At 41.8% G+C, this 24,297-nt stretch overlaps 1 protein-coding gene across 1 annotated transcript in view; it reads right to left on the minus strand.

The window, feature by feature from the left end:
• The window catches only part of LOC124550823, a 147,475-nt gene that overhangs the window by 70,860 nt on the left and 52,318 nt on the right, over nt 1-24,297 (minus strand). The window contains exon 4 of the mRNA XM_047125549.1: nt 7,817-8,053. Within this exon, the coding sequence (XP_046981505.1) occupies nt 7,817-8,053 (237 nt within the window). The remainder of the gene's footprint in view (nt 1-7,816; nt 8,054-24,297) is intronic.

Raw genomic sequence — 24,297 nt, forward strand, 5'->3', positions numbered from 1 at the left:
TTGGAAATCATGGTCTGGAGAGTTACATGCCTACCAAGTGGATTAAAGATGGGAAAGACGCACCATGGTTTAATAACAAAATTCGGCAGATGCTGAGGAAGCAGAGGCTGTTGCACTCTAGGTTGAAAAGGGGACACACAAATGACAACAAGTGAAGCTTAGTACAGATTCATGCACCTGTGAAAAGATCTATGCGTGAAGCATACAACAACCACTGTCACTCCTTAGAGAAGGGATGGCAGAGAACTCGAGGAAATTCTGTTCATATGTGAAACTGCTAAGTGGGTCTAAGGCTTTTATTCATCCCTTGTTGACCATCTGGTGTGGCAGTTGAAGATAGCAAAACAAAAGGGAAAGTCTTAAATTTATGAAAAGGATAGTTGCTCCTCACCTTACAGCGGAGATGCTGAGTCACAGATAAGCACAACAAAAAGACTGCCACAAAATAAGCTTTCAGCCAACAAGGCCTTTGCAACTCAGCATCTCTGCTTATTACATTACATCCTGGATTTTCCATTGTTAGAGGTTTTAAATTTCACAATGAAGAAATCATTCACACAGGAGAACCATACAAACGTATCGTCATTTGACCACCAGACAGACTCCTGTATGGACAACATAGAAATAAGCAAACCTGGTGTCGAGAAACAATTGAAACATTTGAAAACAAATAGGTCACCAGGTTCGTATAGAGCCCCAGTTTGATTTTACAAATAGTACTCTATGGCATTGATCTCTTACCTAACATGCATTTATGATGAATCTCTCGCCCAGCACAAAGTCCCAAGTGACTGGAAAAAAGCACTGGTGACTCCAGTATATAAGAAAGGTAACATAACGGACCTGCAAATTTAGAGATCGATATTCCTAACTTCTGTTTGCTGCAGAGTTTTTGAACATATTCTCAGTTTGAATGTAACAAACTTTCTTAAGACTGAAAAGATTATGTCCACAAACCAGCACGGTTTTAGAAAGCATTGCTCTTGCGAAACTCAGCTTGCCTTTTTCTCACATGATATACTGTGAACCAAGGATGAAGGGCAACAGGCAGATTCCGTATTTCTACATTTCTTGAAAGCATTTGACATGCTGCCCCATTGCAGGCTGTTAACTAAGGTATGAGCATATCGAATAAATCCACAGATATGTGAGTGGCCCAAAGACTTCTTAAATACTAGGACCCAGTATTTTGCCCTCGATGGCGAGTGTTCATCAGAGACACATTAGGAGTGCCTCAGGGAAGTGTGATAGGACCAGTGTTGTTCTCTATATACGTGAATGATTTGGCAGGCAGGGTGAGCAACAATCTGTGCTTGTTGGCTGATGATGCCGTGGTGTACGGTACAGTGCTGAAGTTGAGTGACTGTTGGAAGATACGAGACGACTTAGACAAAATTTCTAGTTGGTGTGACGAATGGCACCTAGTCCTAAACATGGAAAAATGTAAATTAATGTGAATGTGTAAGAAGAACTCTGCTTGACACAACAAAGTCATTTAAATATCTGGGCACAATGTTGCAAAGTGATATGAGGTGGAACAAGCATGTGAAAAGTGTAGTAAGGAAGGCAAATGGCCGACTTTGGTTTACTGTGAAAATTTTACAAAAAGAATGGTTCACCTGTAAAGGTGACTGCATAAAGGACACTTCTCGAGGACTGCTCCAGTGTTTGGGATCTTTATCATGTTGGACTGAAGAACACATCGGAGCAATTCAGAGGCGGGATGCTACATTTGTTAATGGTAGGTTCAAACAACGAGTAAATGTTACGGAGATGCTTCGGGAACTCAACTGGGAATCCCTGGAGGAAAGACGATGTTCTTTTCGAGGCACACTATTGAGAAAATTTAGAGAACTGGTATTTGAAGATGAGCGTCAAATGGTTCTACTGCCGCCAACATATATTGCGCATAAGGGCCACGAAAATAAGATACGAGATATTAGGGTTCATAAGGAGGTGAACAGACAGTTGTTTTTCCCTCTCTCCTTTGAGTGGAACAGGAGGGGAAACGACAAATAGTAGTACAGGGTACCCACTGCCATGCATCGTATGATGGCTTGTGGAATATCTATGTAGATGTACACTCAGCGGGACACCTTCCTGGAGATTGATCTCCTCCTCTCTGATGGCTTGTGTCCTCTCTGTCCACATTAAACCCACTAACCACCAACAGTACCTGCATTTTGACAGCTGTCATCCCTTCCACGCCAAAAAATCCCTTCCATATAGCCTTGCCACCCGAGGACAGTATATCTGACTCTTGCCTAGTATGATGTAGGCCTCACTAAGGCCTTCGCAGACAGGCACTATCCCGCAGACCTAACATGCAAATATATCTCCTGTGCCATTTTCTCACACACCCTCAATCCTCTCACCAACCCCAACAATCATCTAGAAAGGAGCGTCCCCTTTGTCACCCAATACCACCATGGACTGGAACAACTCAACCACATCCTTCATCAGGACTTTGATCACCACTCTTCATGACCTGAAATGAGGGATGTCCTAACCATGAGGCTTCCTACCTCTCCTAAAGTGGTTTTTCACCCACCCAATCTCCACAACATCCTAGTTAATTTCTATCCACTCCCAATCCCTGTGGAAGACCGGGTGCAAGACTGCTCAATCCAACCACCCAACACTTTCTATTCCAGTCCTGTCACAGGTTTATCTCACTCCAAATGATTAATGGAAAATCTCATATGAGATGTGAAACAAATACTAACAAAGAGATAGAGGGGCTGGCCAGTACTTACCTCAGCTCAGTACAGCCGATAGATACACATAAAACAGAACCGAAAATTTACATTCCTAGCTTTCGGAACAAATGTTCCTTCATCGGGGAGGAGAGAGGGGAAAGAAAGGGAAGAAGGGAAAGGAGATTCAGTTACTCACAACCCAGGTTATGAAGCAACAGGGAAAGGAAAATAGGAAGGGTAGCAAGGATGGAGGCATGGTTGTCAGAGGGAAGCCAAAGATATTCTACTGTAAGTACTGTGCCAGCTTCAAACCAAAGAGGATGCATACAGAAGTAAAGAGGTATATAGTGTAAAGATAAACACAACTGTGTAGGATGAAAAGATGCGTGAATGGCTAAAGAGGAAAGGGAAAGAGAAGAAGACTGAAGAGTAAATGGGATTGAGGTTGTTTAACGTAGGTTCAGTCCAGGGGGATGGCGGGATGAAAGGATGTGTTGGAGTGCAAGTTCCCATCTCCGCAGTTCAGAGGGACTGGTGTTGGGTGGGAGAAGCCAAATGGCACATACGGTGTAGCAGGTTCCTAGGTCCCTAGAATTATGCTGGAGAGCATGCTCCGCTACTGGGTATTGGGCATCTCCTAGGCGCACAGTTCGTCTGTGTCCGTTCATGCGCTCAGCCAGTTTAGTTGTTGTCATGCCGATGTAAAAGGCTGTGCAGTGCAGGCATGTCAGTTGATAAATGACATGTGTAGTTTCACACGTGGCCCTGCCTTGAATTGTGTATCTTTTACCAGTAGCGGGGGGGGGCTGGAGTAGGTGGTTGTGGGGGGATGCATGGGGCAGGTTTTGCAGCGGGGTCGGTGACAGGGGTACGAACCGCTGGGTAGAGAAGGTAGTCTGGGAATATTGTAGGGTTTAACAAGGATGTTACGGAGGTTAGGGGGGCGACAAAAGGCAACTCTGGGTGGTGTGGGGAGAATTTTGTCAAGGGATGATCTCATTTCAGGGGTTGACTTGAGAAAGTCATATCCCTGGCGGAGTAATTTGTTGATGTTTTTGAGGCCAGGATAATATTGGGTGACAAGGGGGATGCTTCTGTGTGGTCTGGGGGTAGGAACATTGTTGTTGGACAGGGAGGAATGTATTGCTCGGGAAATCTGTTTGTGGACAAGGTCTGCAGGATAGTTGCAGGAGAGGAAAGCATTGGTCAGGTTATTGGTGTAATTGTTGAGGGATTCGTCACTGGAGCAGATACGTTTGCCACGAATACCTAGGCTGTAGGGAAGGGAGCGTTTGATGTGGAAAGGATGGCAGCTATCAAAGTGAAGGTACTGTTGTTTGTTTGTGGGTTTGATATGGACAGAGGTGTGGATGTGAGCTTCAACAAGATGAAGGTCAACATTCAGGAAGGTGGCTTGGGTTTTGGAGAAGGACCAGGTGAAATTCAGGTTCGAAAAGGAGTTGAGGTTATGGAGGAAATGAAGGAGTGTTTCTTCACCATGAGTCCAGACCACAAAGATGTCATCTATAAACCTATACCAGGCCAGGGGAAGCAGCTGTTGGGTCTTCAGGAAAGCCTCCTCCATGCGGCCCATGAAGAGGTTGGCATAGGACGGAGCCATCCTGGTTCCCATGGCCGTTCCCCTGATTTGTTTGTAGGTCTGGCCTTCAAAAGTGAAGTAATTATGAGTGAGGATGAAGTTGGTAAGTGTGATAAGGAACGAGGTTTTTGGAAGATCTTCGGGTGGGCGTTGGGAGAGGTAGTGCTCAAGGGCAGAGAGACCATGGGTATGTGGGATGTTTGTGTAAAGGGATGTAGTATCTATGGCGACAAGAAAGGTTTCAGGTGGGAGAGGAGTGGGAATGGATTTGAGGCGTTCTAGGAAGTGGTTTGTGTCTTTGATGTAGGATGGGAGTCTGCGGGTGATAGGTTGGAGGTGCTGGTCTACCAGAGCTGAGATACGTTCGGTTGGGGCTTTGAAGCCTGCTACAATGGGACGGCCAGGATGGTTCTCTTTGTGGATTTTGGGTAATAGGTAGAAGGTAGGGGTACGTGGCTCAGGTGGAGTGAGTAAGTCTATGGAAGCCATTGTGAGGCCTTGTGAGGGACCTTGGATTTTTAGGATTTTTTGCAGCTCAGTCTGGATGGAGGGAATGGGATCCTGGGTAACAGCTTTGTAGGTTGAGGTGTCAGAGAGTTGACGCAGTCGCAGTCCTTCTGCCACATACTCCACACGGTCAAGTACGACAGTTGTGGAGCCTCTATTGTCATCCTCCCGGCGGATAAACCTGCCCCATGCATCCCCCCACAACCACCTACTCCAGCCCCCCCGCTACTGGTAAAACATACACAATTCAAGGCAGGGCCACGTGTGAAACTACACATGTCATTTATCAACTGACATGCCTGCACTGCACAGCCTTTTACATCGGCATGACAACAACTAAACTGGCTGAGCGCATGAACGGACACAGACGAACTGTCCGCCTAGGAGATGCCCAATACCCAGTAGCGGAGCATGCCCTCCAGCATAATTCTAGGGACCTAGGAACCTGCTACACCGTATGTGCCATTTGGCTTCTCCCACCCAACACCAGTCCCTCTGAACTGCGGAGATGGGAACTTGCACTCCAACACATCCTTTCATCCCGCCATCCCCCTGGACTGTACCTACGTTAAACAACCTCAATCCCATTTACTCTTCAGTCTTCTTCTCTTTCCCTTTCCTCTTTAGCCATTCACGCATCTTTTCATCCTACACAGTTGTGTTTATCTTTACACTATATACCTCTTTACTTCTGTATGCATCCTCTTTGGTTTGAAGCTGGCACAGTACTTACAGTAGAATATCTTTGGCTTCCCTCTGACAACCATGCCTCCATCCTTGCTACCCTTCCTATTTTCCTTTCCCTGTTGCTTCATAACCTGGGTTGTGAGTAACTGAATCTCCTTTCCCTTCGTCCCTTTCTTTCCCCTCTCTCCTCCCCGATGAAGGAACATTTGTTCCGAAAGCTAGGAATGTAAATTTTCGGTTCTGTTTTATGTGTATCTATCGGCTGTACTGAGCTGAGGTAAGTACTGGCCAGCCCCTCTATCTCTTTGTTAGTATTCGCTTATCTCACTCCATCAGAGGCCAGTCTGCCTGTCAAAGCAGACATGTCATATACCAGATCTGCTGCAATAATTGCACATCTTTTTATGTTTATATACTAACAATCATCTTCCAACTAGGATGAATGGCTACTCCAAGCTGTGGCCAAGAACACACCAGAGCACCCTGTGGCACACATGCAGCTGAACATAAAATGCTTGACTTCAATAGCTGCTTCACAAATTTGGCCATCTGGATCAACACATTCTCCACTCCCAAAATTATCCTGATCTCAACCTATGGTAACCTACTGTCCCCACACCAACCACCCAACAGTTTCTGCCCCTCTGTCCTGTCACCTCTGCCCTATTCAACTCTCCTCACCCTCATCATGTGCCAGCCTCTATCAACAAACCCACCCTTGTTTCTCCTTCCCTGCTCCTCTAATTTTCTGCCTGCCCCCCCCCCCCCCCCTGCCCCCAACCTTGCTGCCCTACAGCCTCCCAACACTGTGTCTAGCAGTCTTGTAATGCCTCCATCCAGTCCCACCATGCTCCACCAGACAGAGCTCTTATCTCCCCCCCCCAGCCATATCCTGCTATCCCTCCCCTCCCCCCACTTGCTCCAGATTCAACATGGCAGTTGCATTCAGGTCCGAGTTGCCAGAAATGGCAGTGTGTGTGTGGAGTGTGCTTGCTTATGTGAATGAATCTGTGTGTGTGTGTGTGTGTGTGTGTGTGTGTGTGTGTGTGTGTGTGTGTGTGTGTGTGCGTGTGTGTGTGTGTGTGCGCGCGCGCGAGTGTGTGTGTGCGTGCATGCGTGCGTGCACGCGCGCGCAATTGTTTTCTTTTCTGAAGACTGGTCAAAAGATAACTGTGCAACAATCTTCCCACTGTGCTTGTATGTAACTCAACGTGTCATGTTTGTGGCGAGCAACACTCTACCCTTTCCCTTATATTGTTTACAAGTAATTATTTCTCCCTCTCTATTCATGTTGAAATAGTGATAAGAGGAATGACTTTCTCAAGTCAAGCCCTAAATTAGATCCTCTCTTACCAATATCCTTCCCATACAATCTATTGTCACCTTCCATCACCCCCCAAGCCTCTGTATCCCTGCCCAATCACACAAAACTTCTGTACCATTACCCCCATTATCAGGTTCCTACACTGAAATCGTTCCCCCTTTAAAACCTTCCCATGCAACCACCCACTACTGCTTACTCCAGCTCCAGCACTGGTAAATCAAATACAGCAGAAATGGCAGAGCAACATGTGAAACTAAACATTTTGTTAATCAACTAGCGTGTTTAATGCACAGCTTTTATATAGGAATGACCACCACTAAACCGGCCGAGCAGACAAATGGACACAGAACTTTCTTCCTTAGAGCACCCAGTATCCAGCTCTTGAACACAGTGCCCTAGTCATGATTCGATGGTCTTTGGAGTCTGCTGTACCACACAAGTACTAATTTCTCTGAATTCTGAACTCTTGCTCTCCAACATATCCTGGCATCCCACCAACCTCCTGAATTTAGCCTCCAGTAATGTGTCTTCCCATTCTCCCCCCCCCCCCCCCCCCCTTTCCTTCCTGCCATAACATACATACATACATACATCACTTCATCCCATCATCTCTTGACTGAAACAGGCTTACCAATGTACTATCTTTGACCTACCTGACACCAACTCCTTCATTGCTGTCTCCCTTATACTACAACAGGTTGGCACCTCTCAGCCTCAGGTTAGAATGACTCGCCCCAACTTTCAATTCTTCCACAACTGTTCCTCCCTGAGGAAGGAACTAACAGTTCCGAAAGTTAGGATATTTCTTTCCACTTTTAAATGAGGCTGTTGGCAGGACTAGGAATATCACTTGCTGAGGATAAGTACTAGCTAGCCATTCTGTCTTCTTGTAATGAAACAAAGTTAATGCCACACACCTCACTTTGTAGGTTCTATGACAGTTTGTGAAGCATAAATACAGGTGTGAGAATAACAGTGAACTGCAGATTGCTTGCTAACCTGGTTCCTCAAAACAGGAACTTCTCTGGGGGTAGCGTCATAATATTTATACTTGTCATATGCTCGGTGCCTTTCTGCAGTAAAAGGCAACATTTCAGCAGGCAGGACACTGTAGCTCAGCACGTCATCCCCTGCCTCGTTTGGGGCGTACCGTGAGCTGTCGTACGGGCGTTGATCCCCTGGTGGCAAACATGCTGCCAAATCTTGTGCAACTGCAGAAGGTATACTGTTTGATGCCTGAAAGCACAGAAGACAAATTTCACATTTCTTAGTCAAATTTCACATTTCTTAGACAAATTTCACATTCCCTCAACTGTTACTCACAACATGTATAGTCAAATAATTGCAGTATTTTTCACTGAAATTTCTAACAAAATTCCAAACTGAGAAAACATTGTTATTATTATTATTATTATTATTATTATTATTAATGCACTGTCACAAAGCCATTGAAGTCTGAAGGTATGAAGTAATTAAATGAATGTTGAGTCCCTCTGTTCAGACTACAGAAGTGAAATCTAAAATGTGTAGGAATAAAATAATGAAGAATAGCTCCAGTAATACTAAAAAAACAAGTACAAGTCATTTAATTAATTATTACCACATAATGCAACTGATTTATTTCACTTATTTATTGTGTTATTTATTTGTAATACAGAAATGGAGTAAGTATTTTCATTACTTCACAACAAAACGTTATAAACCAGCTTTTTCTCATTTTGTAACTTTTAGTAATGTTGTATGGTTCTTTGGATAAATTTTAAATAATGTCTTAGAAAAATGACATCGTGACAAAGTTTTATATAAAAAAAGCACACATTACTGTCAACATTCTTTTGGATGCAGTTTTTCTTTACTGTGTAAAGGTGGGTAGGAAACCCTAAGATCCACTCTGACAGTTTTGGAGTATTTGACACTGACAGTATTTGAAAATCAAGTACATGCTGCTCGAAATTCAATATTAGCCAGAGTGATTGAAAAACGAACAACAGTAAAAACCATATGGTTTCAACTTGCTAGCTAAGAGGCCTGTCTATTTACTACTTTCTGAGATTTGACTGCATACTCTGTATCACGAACGGGCAGAAATATTGCTTGTGTGAAGTGCACTTGCACAGGAGCAGGCAACTGTGGGTGAGGTCAGCCATATGCTTCTCTCCTTTGCCCTCCACACTCTTTCCCTATCATCTCATTTTCTTCATCTGCAATGCTTTAAATGTGTTTTTTTTTCCTAGCTTATTAAATGAGGGAGCAGGATTTAATAGGACAGCTGAAAAGTAATCGCAGTTTCTAGGAGTATTATCTGAGATCCATTTAATTTAATTATCACTAGTTGCATTTATAATGAGGTTAATGTCTGGTACAAAATTTCTACATACCGAAAAACGCACACACTTGCATAAATTTTCATTACAGATGTTTGCTCTTAACCTCGATTTCATCTACATCTACATCTACATTTATACTCCGCAAGCCACACAACGGTGTGTGGCGGAGGGCACTTTACGTGCCACTGTCTTTACCTTCCTTTCCTGTTCCAGTCGCGTATGGTTCGCGGGAAGAACGACTGTCTGAAAGCCTCTGTGCGCGCTCTAATCTCTCTAATTTTACATTCGTGATCTCCTCGGGAGGTATAAGTAGGGGGAAGCAATATATTCGATACCTCATCCAGAAACTCATCCTCTCGAAACCAGGTGAGCAAGCTACACCGCGATGCAGAGCGCCTCTCTTGCAGAGTCTGCCACTTGAGTTTGTTAAACATCTCCGTAACGCTATCACGGTTACCAAATAACCCTGTGACGAAACGCGCCGCTCTTCTTTGGATCTTCTCTATCTCCTCCGTCAACCCGATCTGGTACGGATCCCACACTGATGAGCAATACTCAAGTATAGGTCGAATGAGTGTTTTGTAAGCCACCTCCTTTGTTGATGGACTACATTTTCTAAGGACTCTCCCAATGAATCTCAACCTGGTACCCGCCTTAGCAACAATTAATTTTATATGATCATTCCACTTAAAATCGTTCCGCACGCATACTTCCAGATATTTTACAGAAGTAACTGCTACCAGTGTTTGTTCCGCTATCAAATAATCATACATTAAAGGATCCTTATTTCTACGTATTCGCAATACATTACATTTGTCTATGTTAAGCGTCAGTTGCCACTCACTGCACCAAGTGCCCATCCGCTGCAGATCTTCCTGCATTTCGCTACAATTTTCTAATGCTGCAACTTCTCTGTATACTACAGCATCATCCGCGAAAAGCCGCATGGAACTTCCGACACTATCTACTAGGTCATTTATATATATTGTATAAAGCAATGGTCCCATAACACTCCCCTATGGCACGCCAGAGGTTACTTTAACGTCTGTAGACGTCTCTCCATTGATAACAACATGCTGTGTTCTGTTTGCTAAAACTCTTCAATCCAGCCACACAGCTGGTCTGATATTCCGTAGGCTCTTACTTTGTTTATCAGGCGACAGTGCGGAACTGTATCGAAAGCTTTCCGGAAGTCAAGAAAAATAGCATCTACCTGGGAGCCTGTATCTAATATTTTCTGGGTCTCATGAACAAATAAAGCGAGTTGGGTCTCACACGATCGCTGTTTCCGGAATCCATGTTGATTCCTACATAGTGGATTCTGGGTTTCCAAAAACGACATGATACTCGAGCAAAAAACATGTTCTAAAATTCTACAACAGATCGACGTCAGAGATATAGGTCTATAGTTTTGCGCATCTGCTCGACGACCCTTCTTGAAGACTGGGACTACCTGTGCTCTTTTCCAATCATTTGGAACCTTCTGTTCCTCTAGAGACTTGCGGTACATGGCTGTTAGAAGGGGGCCAAGTTCTTTCGCGTACTCTGTGTAGAATCAACTTGGTATCCCGTCAGGTCCAGTGGACTTTCCTCTGTTGAGTGATTCCAGTTGCTTTTCTATTCCTTGGACACTTATTTCGATGTCAGCCATTCTTTCGTTTGTGCGAGGATTTAGAGAAGGAACTGTAGTGCGGTCTTCCTCTGTGAAACAGCTTTGGAAAAAGGTGTTTAGTATTTCAGCTTTACGCGTGTCATCCTCTGTTTCAATGCCATCATCATCCCGGAGTGTCTGGATATGCTGTTTCAAGCCACTTACTGATTTAACGTAAGACCAGAACTTCCTAATTAATTCCTTTACTAATTTTCATAACAGAAAAAAATATCTCACATACGTATGTTGAGCAAAAACACTGACATTATTTTCGTGGCTTCATGAAGAAGACAAGGAAACTCTTGCAATGGAAAGTTCTGATAAAATGTTATTAAACGTCTTGCCAAAACGAACTTGTCTGTCAGACAAGAATTACATTGTAGATCTATTAATTCCATTTGGAAATGGCGAGGAGTATCATCTGGAGAGGTAGCAAATGGTCTTGAAAACAATCTGAAAGCTTCAGAAATTCCCCTTTTATGAAACTAATTAGAAAAACACACTCCTGGTAATTCTTTTCATAGACAGAACGCAGAGTAGGTGAATGTATTACTTTCTCTGACAAAAGCTTTCTTTCTGACAGTGCAAGCCTACTCATGAAAGCTTGCACTTTTTCACTCATGTTACAAATTAATCAATTTTCACTTTGCAAACTAGTATTCAATGCATTCAGATGTCCTGTAATAACCACAAAAAATGCAAGGGTGACAACCCAATCTGGATCTTCTAATTTGAATTCAAGCCTCATTTTTCTCTTTTTTTACTGGCAGTCTTAATCCAAAAAAATTTTTCAGTATGTTGATGCAGCTAAGCCAGTGGTGTGGTATGTCACCCTACTTTTCCACAATTCCAATTAAATATTTATGGAACTGTCAATGTTTCAAACCACAGGCTCTCAAATAACTGACTGTCCGAACAACTATTTGTGTGATGCCCCCATGTTAGACAGTACCTCTTGGTGCAAAATGCAGTGAAATCTCTACAATGATTCTTCAGTGCACTGCAACTTCTTTCTTAGCAATCCACAAATCCCATCTGGATTCCTTCATTGCAGGTGATCCATCTATTGTCACTGAAACTCAATGTTCCCAGTGTAAACCAAAAGAATCGACAGCTCTCTCGACAGCTTTGAGAATGGGATGAGGAGTTCCGCCTTATGCAAGACACCTTTTTTTCTTTTGTTTCACCCATACATGTTTCAGCACTTTTGTGCTATCATCAGTGGGTTCTATTTTTATTTTTAACTGTAAATTTGTTGTTAACATATTAACATTTTCGTCGTTTACAACATTATGTAAAAGTTGCATTTATAACTTTTTACATTTATAACTTTTACATAATGTTGTAAACGATGAAAATGTTAATATGTTAACAACAAATTTACAGTTAAAAATAAAAATAGAACCCACTGATGATAGCACAAAAGTGCTGAAACATGTATGGGTGAAACAAAAGAAAAAAAGGTGTCTTGCATAAGGCGGAACTCCTCATCCCATTTTCTTAGCAAGCACGGAGACAACAAGAAGAACTGCACCACAAGATGATTAGCTTTGAGAATGTCCGCACTGGTGATAGTGCTCTTTAATATATCGTGTCCAAAATATCCTCAATTATGTCCACATAAGCATCCGCACGTTAGACATAATTATTAATTGTGGAGCATCTGAAATGCCTGTCGAGGCATAAAGTGCAATGGAAAACGGAATGAAGTCCTGCACTTTACTTATTAATTGCCAGTAAACATCACCAACTGTGGCACTTCAGTGGTGACATACAGTCCACCACAGAACGCTGATTTCTTGCAACTGATTTACATTAAGTGGGCACAAAAGATCTGCAACAGCACTGATGCACTCTTTTATGAACTCACAGCCAGCAAACGGTTTTGCAGTTTTTGCTATGTTAGGCACAGTCTTATTGTGGTGTATACAGGACTGCGTCACATATGACCCCTGCCTCATCTTGGAGGTTGTTTGTCAATAAAAGAGTCACTGAGCTGTTTACTGCCAAGTCTCCTGCAACTGCCACAGGATCTGAGGGGTGCAAGCCACACCAACATGTGGTGTACAGTTCACGGTTGACACTGCTGCAGTTGCAGGCCCCTATTCACATTCACACAGTCACGTGTTTGCACGACACAGCGCACACAGTCTTTCGTGGACACATCTCTAGGTCACCCATCCGTCCCTCGAGGGCCAGTTACACTCCACACTCCATCAGTCACCACAAGTCTGTACAGGCAGAAAACAGATGGAGAGTCTTATTTACAAATTAGACACTCTCTAAGATACATAAGTTTGGGGCAGGAAATATTCACAATTCTTTGAAACTTAGGTTAGTAGCTGCATATGATGAATGTATCATGATCTTCACAATTTCTTTCTCCGTAAGTTCTTTCTCCTCTTTTTCCTTTTGTATTAATGTACAAAATGAAATGCCACATGAAATGGTAGGGTTAAAGTATGCAGTCCTTATGGTACTCAAGTCATACATTTGAATGACTATTTTAAAGGCACTCCACCAGTTGCTCAATTTGCTTAGCAGTTTACCTCTGTAGATATTCCACTGTAGTGTGTTGTCTTTCCACAATCCAATGATGTCTCACTGGCTTATTCAATATGTTTATTTTCAACTAACTGCACCCTCCACACCTATTTGTTACCATTGTTAAACAGTAATCTATAAAAAATGTTAAAGCTAAAATTCACTATCCACACATACGCATCATCACAAAGTTATCTCTTGGAAGTTTTGCAACACGAGCCACTTGTGGCACAGCAAACTGCATGGAAAAAAAAAGACCCTAATTCTGAGACAATTGGAAAATCCGACAGAACTCATGTTGGTTGCAACTCACTCATTTACTTCACAGATAACATTTTTATATGACGGAGTAGCAAATTACAAAACATGCAAAAAATGGGAGTAAATAATTTGACAAGTGTCTGCAACATGCTTAGCATGGGAAAGATCAAAATTGTCTCAGTGTGTATGGAGAGTCAGGAATCTACTGCAATACGTCTCTGTAAACAATGATCCAGGACTTCTTGTACTCGGTGTTGCTCGGGTATGTATTTGTTCCAATCTTCTTTTAGTCCACCTCCTTCTCCTTCTCTCCCTGTCCATCTCCCACACCCCTCTTTCTGTCCACCTCCTCTACCCCCATTCTCTGTCGATCTTCTTTCTCTCTCTTTGTCTACCGCCTCCAAACCATCACTCTCTGTCCAATTCCTCACCTTTCCTTTCTCTGTCAATCTCCTCCTCTCCCCTCTCTCAGTCCATCTCCTCCACCTCCTTATCTATGTCCTCCTGCCCCTTTCCCTTCTCTGTCTGTCCATCTCCTCCTCCCCCTTCTCTCGCCACATTATTAGCCCACCTCAACAGAGCCTGGTGGATTTTACAAACACAGTATTTCTTTCCAGATCATAATAATAAAGAGTGCTAAAGAAGTTTCCATTCAAAAGCTGTACAGTCCAGAATCGGTATGCCAATCGGGCAAATTCACTGTAAGCATTGAGGCACTCTTCCCACTACTACATCAGGTCAAAGATGTCAATTTCATAAAAGACTGTGTCCTGCTGCATGAAGAAATCCGTAACTATTTGCTGCACATCCAACAGGAATTGTCAACCCTTCAAGGCCTTTTTTGAAGGGGTCAAAGATGTGATACTCAAATGTGGAGATGTGAGGATTGCAGGGCGGGTGCTCGAGTGTCTCCCACTCGAGTTGGCACAGTTTCTGTGTTACAATATTTGTCAAAAGGGTACACTTATTATTGTGAAGCAGCACTGAACTTGGCTCACCATTCCACAATGACGGTTTTTGACAGACGTGCTCCCCCGTACACATTCTTCATTCTCCAACGGACGTTTACCGGCGACTGTCCTTCAGCAGCTGGGAAGAGGATAACCGGATGTCGGTACTGCTCGGATACTTTCGGTAATAATGTCGCCGTAGTTCACGTTATTGCATTTATCGCACACGTGTCGGAAAGACACGAATGCTCGACTAATCCCTCGCTGGCACGTCAGTGCTTACGTACGCGCATAGAAGTTACCCTAAGTAGTTTATACATCACAGCAATGCCCTCAGACAGAAACTGCCTGATCACTCCTTATAACATGTCTACTAATTTTGGTTGAAATTGTTCCACTGGTTTAGGGCGAGGTTTCTACCCACAGCTTCGCTCACACACGCACACGTCAAATCTATTTCACACGTATTTAACAGATTTCACACATATTTGCACATATCTGTTGCGTGAACCTCTACCAAATTTTGCCCTGCAGTTTTATTTTCACACATCTCAATGTTTACAATGTCATATCTCCTGAACTGTATTTTATACAATAACGTAATTTTGCTGTTACATTCAGTGGCGTATGTGAACTCTGTCTGCTAACAGTGTCACAAAAATAGTTAGTAGTAAAGAAATAATACATCACAACGTCACGCTTCGTGCACCAGTTTTCTTGCACGAACAGCAAAAATGAAAATGTAACTTTTTCCTTTCATCATTTTACAGGAGTTGTCAGAGAAAAGAACTTTCATAAATGTTTGATGTTATGTGTAAAGTTTGTTGCAAGTCACCAGGTAATCTGATTCTCAAATTCTGAATGAATAAAGTGTGGGTATTTGCGCATCTGGGCTACAACCTATTTCACCACCACCCCTTTGACAGGTAGGTATACATACAGTAACAGATGCGTTGATTCAGGGTATAAGTTATATCCATCCCAAATTTCATGCAAATCCATCCAGCCTTTTTGGTGTGTGAAGGTGGAACAAACAAACAAACACACACACACACACACACACACACACACACACACACACACACACACACACACACACAATCAAGTCAAGGTACATATTAACAGAAAGAGAAGCAATTCACAGAAACTTAATCTGCACACACTACTAGCAGTAAACTGCAACTATATAATGTAATTGGGCAGATAAAAAATCTCCTCACCAAGGTGTGCATAAAATGCACATAAAAAAGATTATATTTATGCAAGTTTTCAGAGCCAGTGGCTCCTTGTTCTGGCAGAATGACTGAAGAGGAAGGAAGACAGGTGGAGGAAAAGGACTAGAGAGGTTTAGGAAAGTGGTAGATTTCAGAAACGTCCCCCAGAACTGCATGTCAGAGGAGACTTACCAGACAGGATAACAAGGACAGACTGATTGTTGGGGTCTGCACCGGATGAGATTTGAAAACCTGAGAGCTTAAAGGTGGAAGACAGGGTAATACGCGAGACAGAGATTACTGTTAAAATGTCACGGTGGCTGGAAAAGAGGACACGTTGTAGCGCTGGTTCCGACCTGCGGAGTTCTGAGAAACTGGTGTCTGCAGGAAGAATCTAAATGGTGAAACAAATACTGAGGTTAGAACTGTCATGTTTTAGAGCATGCTTTGCAACAGGAATTGTGTGTTGCCAGTATGCACCCTCTGCCTATGCCCATTCATCCTAACTGATAATTTGGTGGTAGCCATGCTGACATAAAAGACCAAACAGTGTTGCATTAACAGCTGGTATATGATGTGAGTCATTTCACAGGTGGCTCTCTCTTTGATAGTACATATTTTGCCAGTTACTGGGTTGGTGTAGGTGGTGGTAGGAGGGTGCACAGGGAAAGTCTTGTAGGGTGGACATTCACAGGTATAGGAGACATAGGGTAGGGAGATGGGTGCAAGAGGAGCACAAGGTCTGACCAGGAAGCTGCAGGGATTGAGAGAGTGACGAAAGGCTATTATAGGAGTGGTGGGCAAAATCTCAGACAGAATGAATCTCAATACAGTGCACGATTTTAGGAAGTCACGGCCTTGTCAACGTAGCCGATTAATATGTTCAAGAACAGAATAGTAATAAGTGACAAATGTTGTGCTCTGAAGTTATTTTTTGGAGGCATCGGCAGTACCAGGATTGGATGTGATAGCCCAGGAAAACTTCTTTTGAACAAGGTCTGTCTGCTATGAACATTTCCTCAGTCAGCATCTACCTGGTTCCACATCTATGACATCCTTCCTGTTCACCTTAATCAACTTTATACTTACCACCAATTACTTCACACTTGAGGGGCAGAAGTGCAAACAGATTGGAGTATGGCCACGGGAACTGGGACGGCTCCTTCCTGTGCCAACCTTTTCGTGAGTTGCTCGGAGGGGGCTTTCCTGGGATCCGTAAACCTTGAGCCCCTGGTTTGGTTTAGATACACTGTTGACATCGAAATATGGACTCATCGTGAGGCTGACCTGTTAAAATCCCTGGAATCTCTAAGTACCTTCTCCCAATTAAATTTCACATGATCCTATTTCAAATCCCTTGCCACTTTCCTTTATTTTGATCTTGTCCTCACTAAAGGAAGGCTACACAGTTTTATCCACATTAAACCTACTACAAAACAACAGTATTTACATGCTGCCAGGTCTAGCCTTTCTATGTCAACCTTCTCTCCCATACAGCCATGGCATTCGAGGGAAACATACCGTATTTGTTCGGACACACACTATTTACAGCAATTTACCACACTTCTCACCTCAGCCATCACTGAATGTAATTACCTTCACTGGATGTAATTAACCCACCAGCCTAACTCAAAATAAGTTCTCCCAGGTCATCACATCTAATCCTGGTACTACTGATGCCTCCAAAGACCAACCTTGGAGCACATCACAGTATTACACTGATCTGGAATGTATTAATCAGCTACTGCAACAAGGCCATGACATCCTGAAATGAGATCCATTCTGTCTGAGATTTTGCCCCCAAACATACAATAGTTTTTTGTCACACTCCCAATCTCTGCAATATCCTTGTCAGACCGTATGCTCCTTCTGACCCATCTCTCTGTCTATGGCTCCTATCCCTGTGAATGTCTCCACTGCAAGGCTTGCCCTATGAACCCTCCTACCACCACCTATACCAGCCCTATAACTCGCAAAATATCAAAGTGAGAGCCACTTGTGAAATGATACTTCATACACCAGCTGTTATGTAAACACTGTTCAGTATGACTACCACTTAATTATCAGTTAGGATGAATGGGCACAGGCAGAGGGTGTATACTGGGAACACACATACTGTGTGTTATACTGGCAACACACAATGTGTGTGTCCCCAGTATACACCCTCTGCCTATGCTGATCCATCCTAACTGATAATTTGGTGGTAGTCATGCTGATGTAAAAGGCATGCTCTACAACTTGACAGTCATAACCTCGGTGTCTGTTTCACCAAAAGTGCCATATGGAGTCTTTCTCCAGACACCAGTTTCTCAGAACTCTGCAGGTTGGAACTGGCGCTACAACGTGTCCTTGGTTCTCGCCACCCATCTGGCCTTAATTTACATTAATTTCTTCCATCTCAGCATTACTTCAAAGTGACTACTCCTTTCTTCACTCTGTTTTAGTTTTGTACATCTTTCTTTTTCTGTCCTGTATATTTTTGCTGTCCCCCTCCCACCTCTGTTACATACAATGCACTCAAGCTTTCACTCTTATTAACTCATTCACAATATTTTAGCACTAATCTCTGTCTTGCATATTACCCTGTCTTTCGCCTTTAAGCTCTCAGGTTTTCAAATCTCATCCAGTGCCATCTCCAACAATCAGTCTTTCCTTCTCATTCCATCGGGTAAATCTCCCCTGAAACACTGGTCTGGGTGACTTTTCCAAAATCTTCCCCTTTCCCTAAACCTCTGCAGTCATTTTCCTTCACCCCTCTTCCTTCCATTTCAACCCTCCTGCTGGAAGAAGCAGCCACTGGCTTCAAAAGCTTGCATAAGTATGACCTCCTTTTAAATGTGTGTTCTGCCACAACTTGGTAAGTAGATTTTTCATCTATCCAGTTACATTATATTGCCAAAAATTGATTATGTTCACTGTTATATTAGTAAACTATCACAGTACAGAAGAGCTTCTGTAAAGTTTGGAAGGTAGGAGACGAGGTACTGGCAGAAGTAAAGCTGTGAGGACGGGGTGTGAGTCGTGCATGGGTAGCTCAGTTGGTAGAGCACTTGCCTGCGAAAGGCAAAGGTCCCGAGTTCGAGTTTCAATCCGGCACACAGTTTTAATCTGCCAGGAAGTTTCATATCACTGTACTACTTACTATTATTTGTGCTTACACCAGTAAAAATTTGGTTATAATGTGTGGAGAAGTCTGGTGCAGTATAATGATGATGACAACAGGTGCCTAGGTCCACTGTTAATAATGCTGTTATGAATGGAAATTCTCAGGAAAACACTAAACTCAATCGTCATTATCATAAGTGCATAAATCAGACAAGGTCCCTTTGTCAAAAGGCCTCTTCTTTAAAGGTCCAAGGATGTTAATCAAATTTTGTTTACATGGTCACTTCCAACAGGCATCAAACAAGCCAGTTATTTAAATAAGGAAAATCATAAAAACAAAGCTGACTATTTAAATAAAAAGCACTGATATAAAAGTCAAACTACCATACAGAAACCAGCAGACTATAATCTGCTTTCACCATCCATATATGGCAGGCAGATGCACATTTCAGAGTAGGGTATCAACTGGTGCTCTGAGAGTGAGGGAAGACATTTGGGATAGTCAATACGGTGCACTGATGTTGGGAATCATTTACAGGATAAAATATGATGAGGAAACTTCAACAGATGGAAAGTACATTCGAACTCGAATAAATGTGGCCAAATGCTCAAATGCCTATCTTTCTGCTGCCAGTACACAGTGACAACAATTCTGAACCATAGCTTTGCCGTACAGAAGGATTGGGTCAGGGCAGTCCACAAGGCATGTGGTACTGGCCAATAATTGCTGCTAAGAATCTGAAAAAATAGAACTGCAATTGCATCTCAAATACATTTCATCTCCAACCCAAATACTAGAAACACGATAACTATACAAAGACTATTACATTCACCAAGTATATAAGAAAAATTCCATCTTCTGCAACTGACTTTATTTGGTTCCCAACAAAATACATTTCACCTGGTCATGTATTGTATCATCAGTGGTTTTAATTTTTCTATCCTTTTCATGTAGCCATGGGTTCTTCTACAGGCACTAGACGCACACACCACAGATTTCCAATTGATAGTTCAAATTTGTACGTTTTACTACACATAACCTATCCTGCTGCATGTGGCACATGGTCTTACTCACTTACTGTAATCTATCCTACAGATTTTTCAGTATTTGTGTCCCTTGCCTTTCACATCTCTTAATGAAACTGTTGTGGATGTGATACACAAGATCTACTACCTCTCACGACATTATCAGCTGTGGTACAATTTCACAATGTCTTTTTTGGTAATTGTGGCATGTTTTTGTAGTTGCACATCATTTAGATAACACAGTTGAATCATAAAAATATTTTTCAAATAGAAACTGCAATCGGTGTAACTGCAATAAATATAAACAAAGAATAGCACAAGATCTACTAATCTGAAGTGGGTATCAGAGAAAACATTAGGAAGTATTTCACCAATTGTTCTATATAACTGTGGAAGAAGAGCCAATTTGGACTTATTCACCAAGGAAAAACAAACAATTAACTCAAAATTGCATTTTCTATCAAGGAATAAATTTGTATAATAAACTGCCAAAAGAATTGGAAAAAATACTAAAATACATCTATTTATGAAGGCAGCTAAAACACACTCTGTACATAATGCATACTTCACAATTAAATATTACAAAGCAAACTCAGAGTAGGGGTTAATAATGAAAGTGTACAACTACAACAACTTGTCACATTACAAAAAGTAATCACAATGTAAGGCTTTTACAAGCAGATCATATGACAAGATCTACAGTGCACGACACAAATGCCTTATCATTCTCCTGAGGACATCATCTGAATCATCATGTGGGAATGCTAAGTCAGTTTTCCACATAGTTCGAAGGGAGGACATAGACAAAAGCAAGGGGCATAGTAGCACATTTATGGGCCTGGAGCCAGTTTTCTGAACAGACTGAAGGGAGTCAAGGGGCACACCAGTATTTTTGTGGGCCTGTAGGTATCTGTAGATGTCCACAGTGTGTGCAGTGATAATGTAAAGATATGCCAAGAAACAGTGCAAAACTATTTTTCTTCAGTTGTAAGTTATTTGTGCAAATTTTATATAATCAAAAAAATACTGAGCGATAACAGAGATCATCCAAATGAGGCAGTGCAGTTGTTAAGACACTGATCATCTATTTGGGAGGATGGAGTTTGCTATGTCCTGTGTGCTGAAATAGGCTGTGTATCAGAAACATAAGGACAGTTCTCTATGCTCGTGTATCGGCAGACAAAATCCGTATATGAGTAGGTACATATCAAAACATCATTCTTGAAATTTATGCCCACAATGCTCACAGAATCACATAATTCTCGTTTTATATTTTTGCAAATTTGTCAAAGAAAGTAAGTTTCCTTATGCACAGTAGCATTACAATCATGTTTGCAACAACCTATATATTTGAATACCACATCTCTAAAAGCTATTTATTTGTGGTCAGGACTTGGTATATTTCAATAGTGACACCATATAGCATAAGAAACTTATAAGTTTTTCCTTCTCATACTGTCCTGTAAGTCTCCCCTGACCCGTGGTTCTGGGTGACTTTTCCAAAATCTACCATTTTTCCTAAACCATGCCAATCCTTCTCCTTCACCCGTTTTCCTTCCCCTTCAACTCATCTGCTGAAAGGAGCCACTGGCACCAAAAGCTTGCATGAGTATAACCTTCTTTTATGTGCATGTTCTGCCTCTGCTTGGTGAGTAGATTTTTTCTATCCAATCACATTACATTGTTAAAAGTCAATCAGATTCACAGGAAAAACAAAAAGTTGCAACATTTTGTGAAACACACAGTTTTGAATTTTTCATGTTTATAAAAAATAGCACAAGGGAATGGCAATCACTCAGAATTCACATTAGCTCTGTTTCTAGCAGTAGTACGCATGTTCACACAAACATCCAAGCAGACACCCAATCACACACTCCTGTGGCAAATTTGTTACTTTTCAATAATTTGTGTATCACTGAAAAGCTTGGAACACAGAGGATGCATAATGGATTATAGTTTGTGTTAAAACTGTTAGGCTTGGACAAAACCAAACACTTCAGTTTTGAAATTACCTCTTTCTTTGAATTTGAGCAACACACTCACTTCCCACAAATAGTTGTATAGAGTTCATTTCTATTTTTTTCTAATACCGAAACAATACATAAAACTTAAAAGGTCATGTTCAGAAGCCAAAAATAACATTAAATATTAATACTACCTTAAAAAATTCCAGTAACAAACTATTTAACCACATTGCATTCACTATTGAAAAAAGCAAAGCTAAATTACATTTAGATACAATGTGGTCTCCCTTTCCTGTTACCTACTGCAGTTTCTCTATGGGTTTGCCATTGTTATACGTCAGTTTTTGACGCATTAGTGACATTTGGTGACCAGACGCCCTTCCTCACGCCACCACCGCCCTGAAAGGAATCTGTGTATCCCATCTCAAGATCAAGTCTGATTACATTTCCTAAGCACAGGGTGTCTGGATTAAACACATAATAATATAAAATGTAATGACTTGAGATGTAATTGAGATATTTATTGGCAATTTGCTTCTACAAGCCTGGTAACTCAAAATGTTTCCTGTGCTGATTTGCAGCAGTTGGTATGGCGTGTGCATGCACATTTTGTGTAAATAAATGTGCATCAGTAGCCATGCGGACTCCATAGCAGTAGGTTCTCACTGTGGTTTCTCTTGTGGGGCTAAAGACTGTTACAATGGTACAACATCATTATCGTCATCAGTATGGACTTTTTGCAATTGACAATGTTCCCACTTACATAACAATCAAGAAATAGGACAAGCAGCTTTAGAAGACTGGGAATTTGCTTTCAATGTTGGACTCCAGTTCGTGATCTATCAGATACACACCATCAGATTCGTGCAACTATCACAAATGTTGTGCCTGCATTGCTGTGAAACACTTGGAGAGAAGTTAAATACAGACACGATGTCTGTTGTGCCACTAATGGTGCACATATCAAGGTGTATTATGTATAGTTTCAATAAATATCTCACTTACAAGTAAAGTTATTACATAAAGTAAAGTTATTACATATATCATTATCTACATCTACACTCTGCAAACCATTGTGAAGTTCATGGCAGAGGGTAAATTTCATTGCACCAGTTATTAAGGTTTCTTCTTGTTCCAGCCATGTATGGAGAGTAGGAAGAATGATTGATTGAATGCCTGTGTGTGTGTGCTGTAATTATTCTCCTCTTGTCCTCACAATCCCTGTGTGGGCAATACTTAAGAGCTTGTAATGTAGTCCTAGAGTCATCATTTAGAGCCAGTTCTTGAAACTTCATTAGCAGACTTTCTCGGAATAGTTTACATCTATCTTCAAAAGTCTGCCAGTTCAGTTTCTTCATCTCTACAATGCTCTTCCACGGGTCAAACAAACCTGTGACCATTTATACTGCTACATACAGTCAGTATCCCCTGATAATCGTATTTAGTACAGGTCCCACACCTTTGAGCAGTATTCTAAAATGGGTGCATGAGTGATTTGTAAGCAATATCCCTTATATGCTGATTGCACTTCCCCAGTATTCTACCATTAATCCGAAGTCTACCGCCTGCTTTACCCACAACTGAGCCTATATCAGTACAGAATGTGATAGGGATTCCATTGAAGCTTTGTTCAATTTTAGATTTCAGCTGACCTAACACCACTGACACTAATACTTATTTGCCTCATCTTTTCAGTGGTACGAGGATTAAACTGGGGCAATTCTCCCAGGTTTTCCTTTCTAAAGAAACATTTTAAATGAAAGACAAGCATTTCAGCTTTTGTTCTGCTTCCCTCAATTTTAATTCCTGTCTCATTCGCTATGGATGGACACTAACTATGGTGTCTTTATATATGACCAGAATTTTTTTGGGTTTTGTGAAAGATTATATGACAATATTCTGCTATGACAGTCACTGACAGTTTCATGTGTTGCTCTCTTGACAGCCAAGCACATTTCATTCAACATCTCTTTATCTACATCAGTAGTACACATTTTTTTTACACCTATTTTGCAGAAATCTCTGTTTCTTTGCAGTGACTGTATCATGGAAGGTTCCTCCCATTATGAACTGCTCTGCTGAGTACACATCCACACAGTGCATGGTCAACCATTCTTTTAAACTTGAGCCACAGTTCATCAACAAGCTCCTGCCCTGTGCTGAAAGTTTTAAGTTCCTCACTTCAAATTTTTTACCTAGTTTACTGAACATGTATCCCTTCTGCTTATCCAGACACCCCGTATTTGCATAGCATGTATCTGATGTTGGACATGGGTACCAGGCTAATATTTGCATAGCCAGATTTGTGAAACTGCCCAAAAACCACATCCAGACTGGCCAGCTCTCCAGCACTCACCATTAATTTGCCTACAATCCAGGGCTGGTTAGCGCTCTTGGCTATCTAGACAGGTTATCTAGAATGTGGACATTGTAAAGAA

Source organism: Schistocerca americana, chromosome 9 (genome assembly GCF_021461395.2).
Source record: "Schistocerca americana isolate TAMUIC-IGC-003095 chromosome 9, iqSchAmer2.1, whole genome shotgun sequence".
NCBI lineage: Eukaryota > Metazoa > Arthropoda > Insecta > Orthoptera > Acrididae > Schistocerca > Schistocerca americana.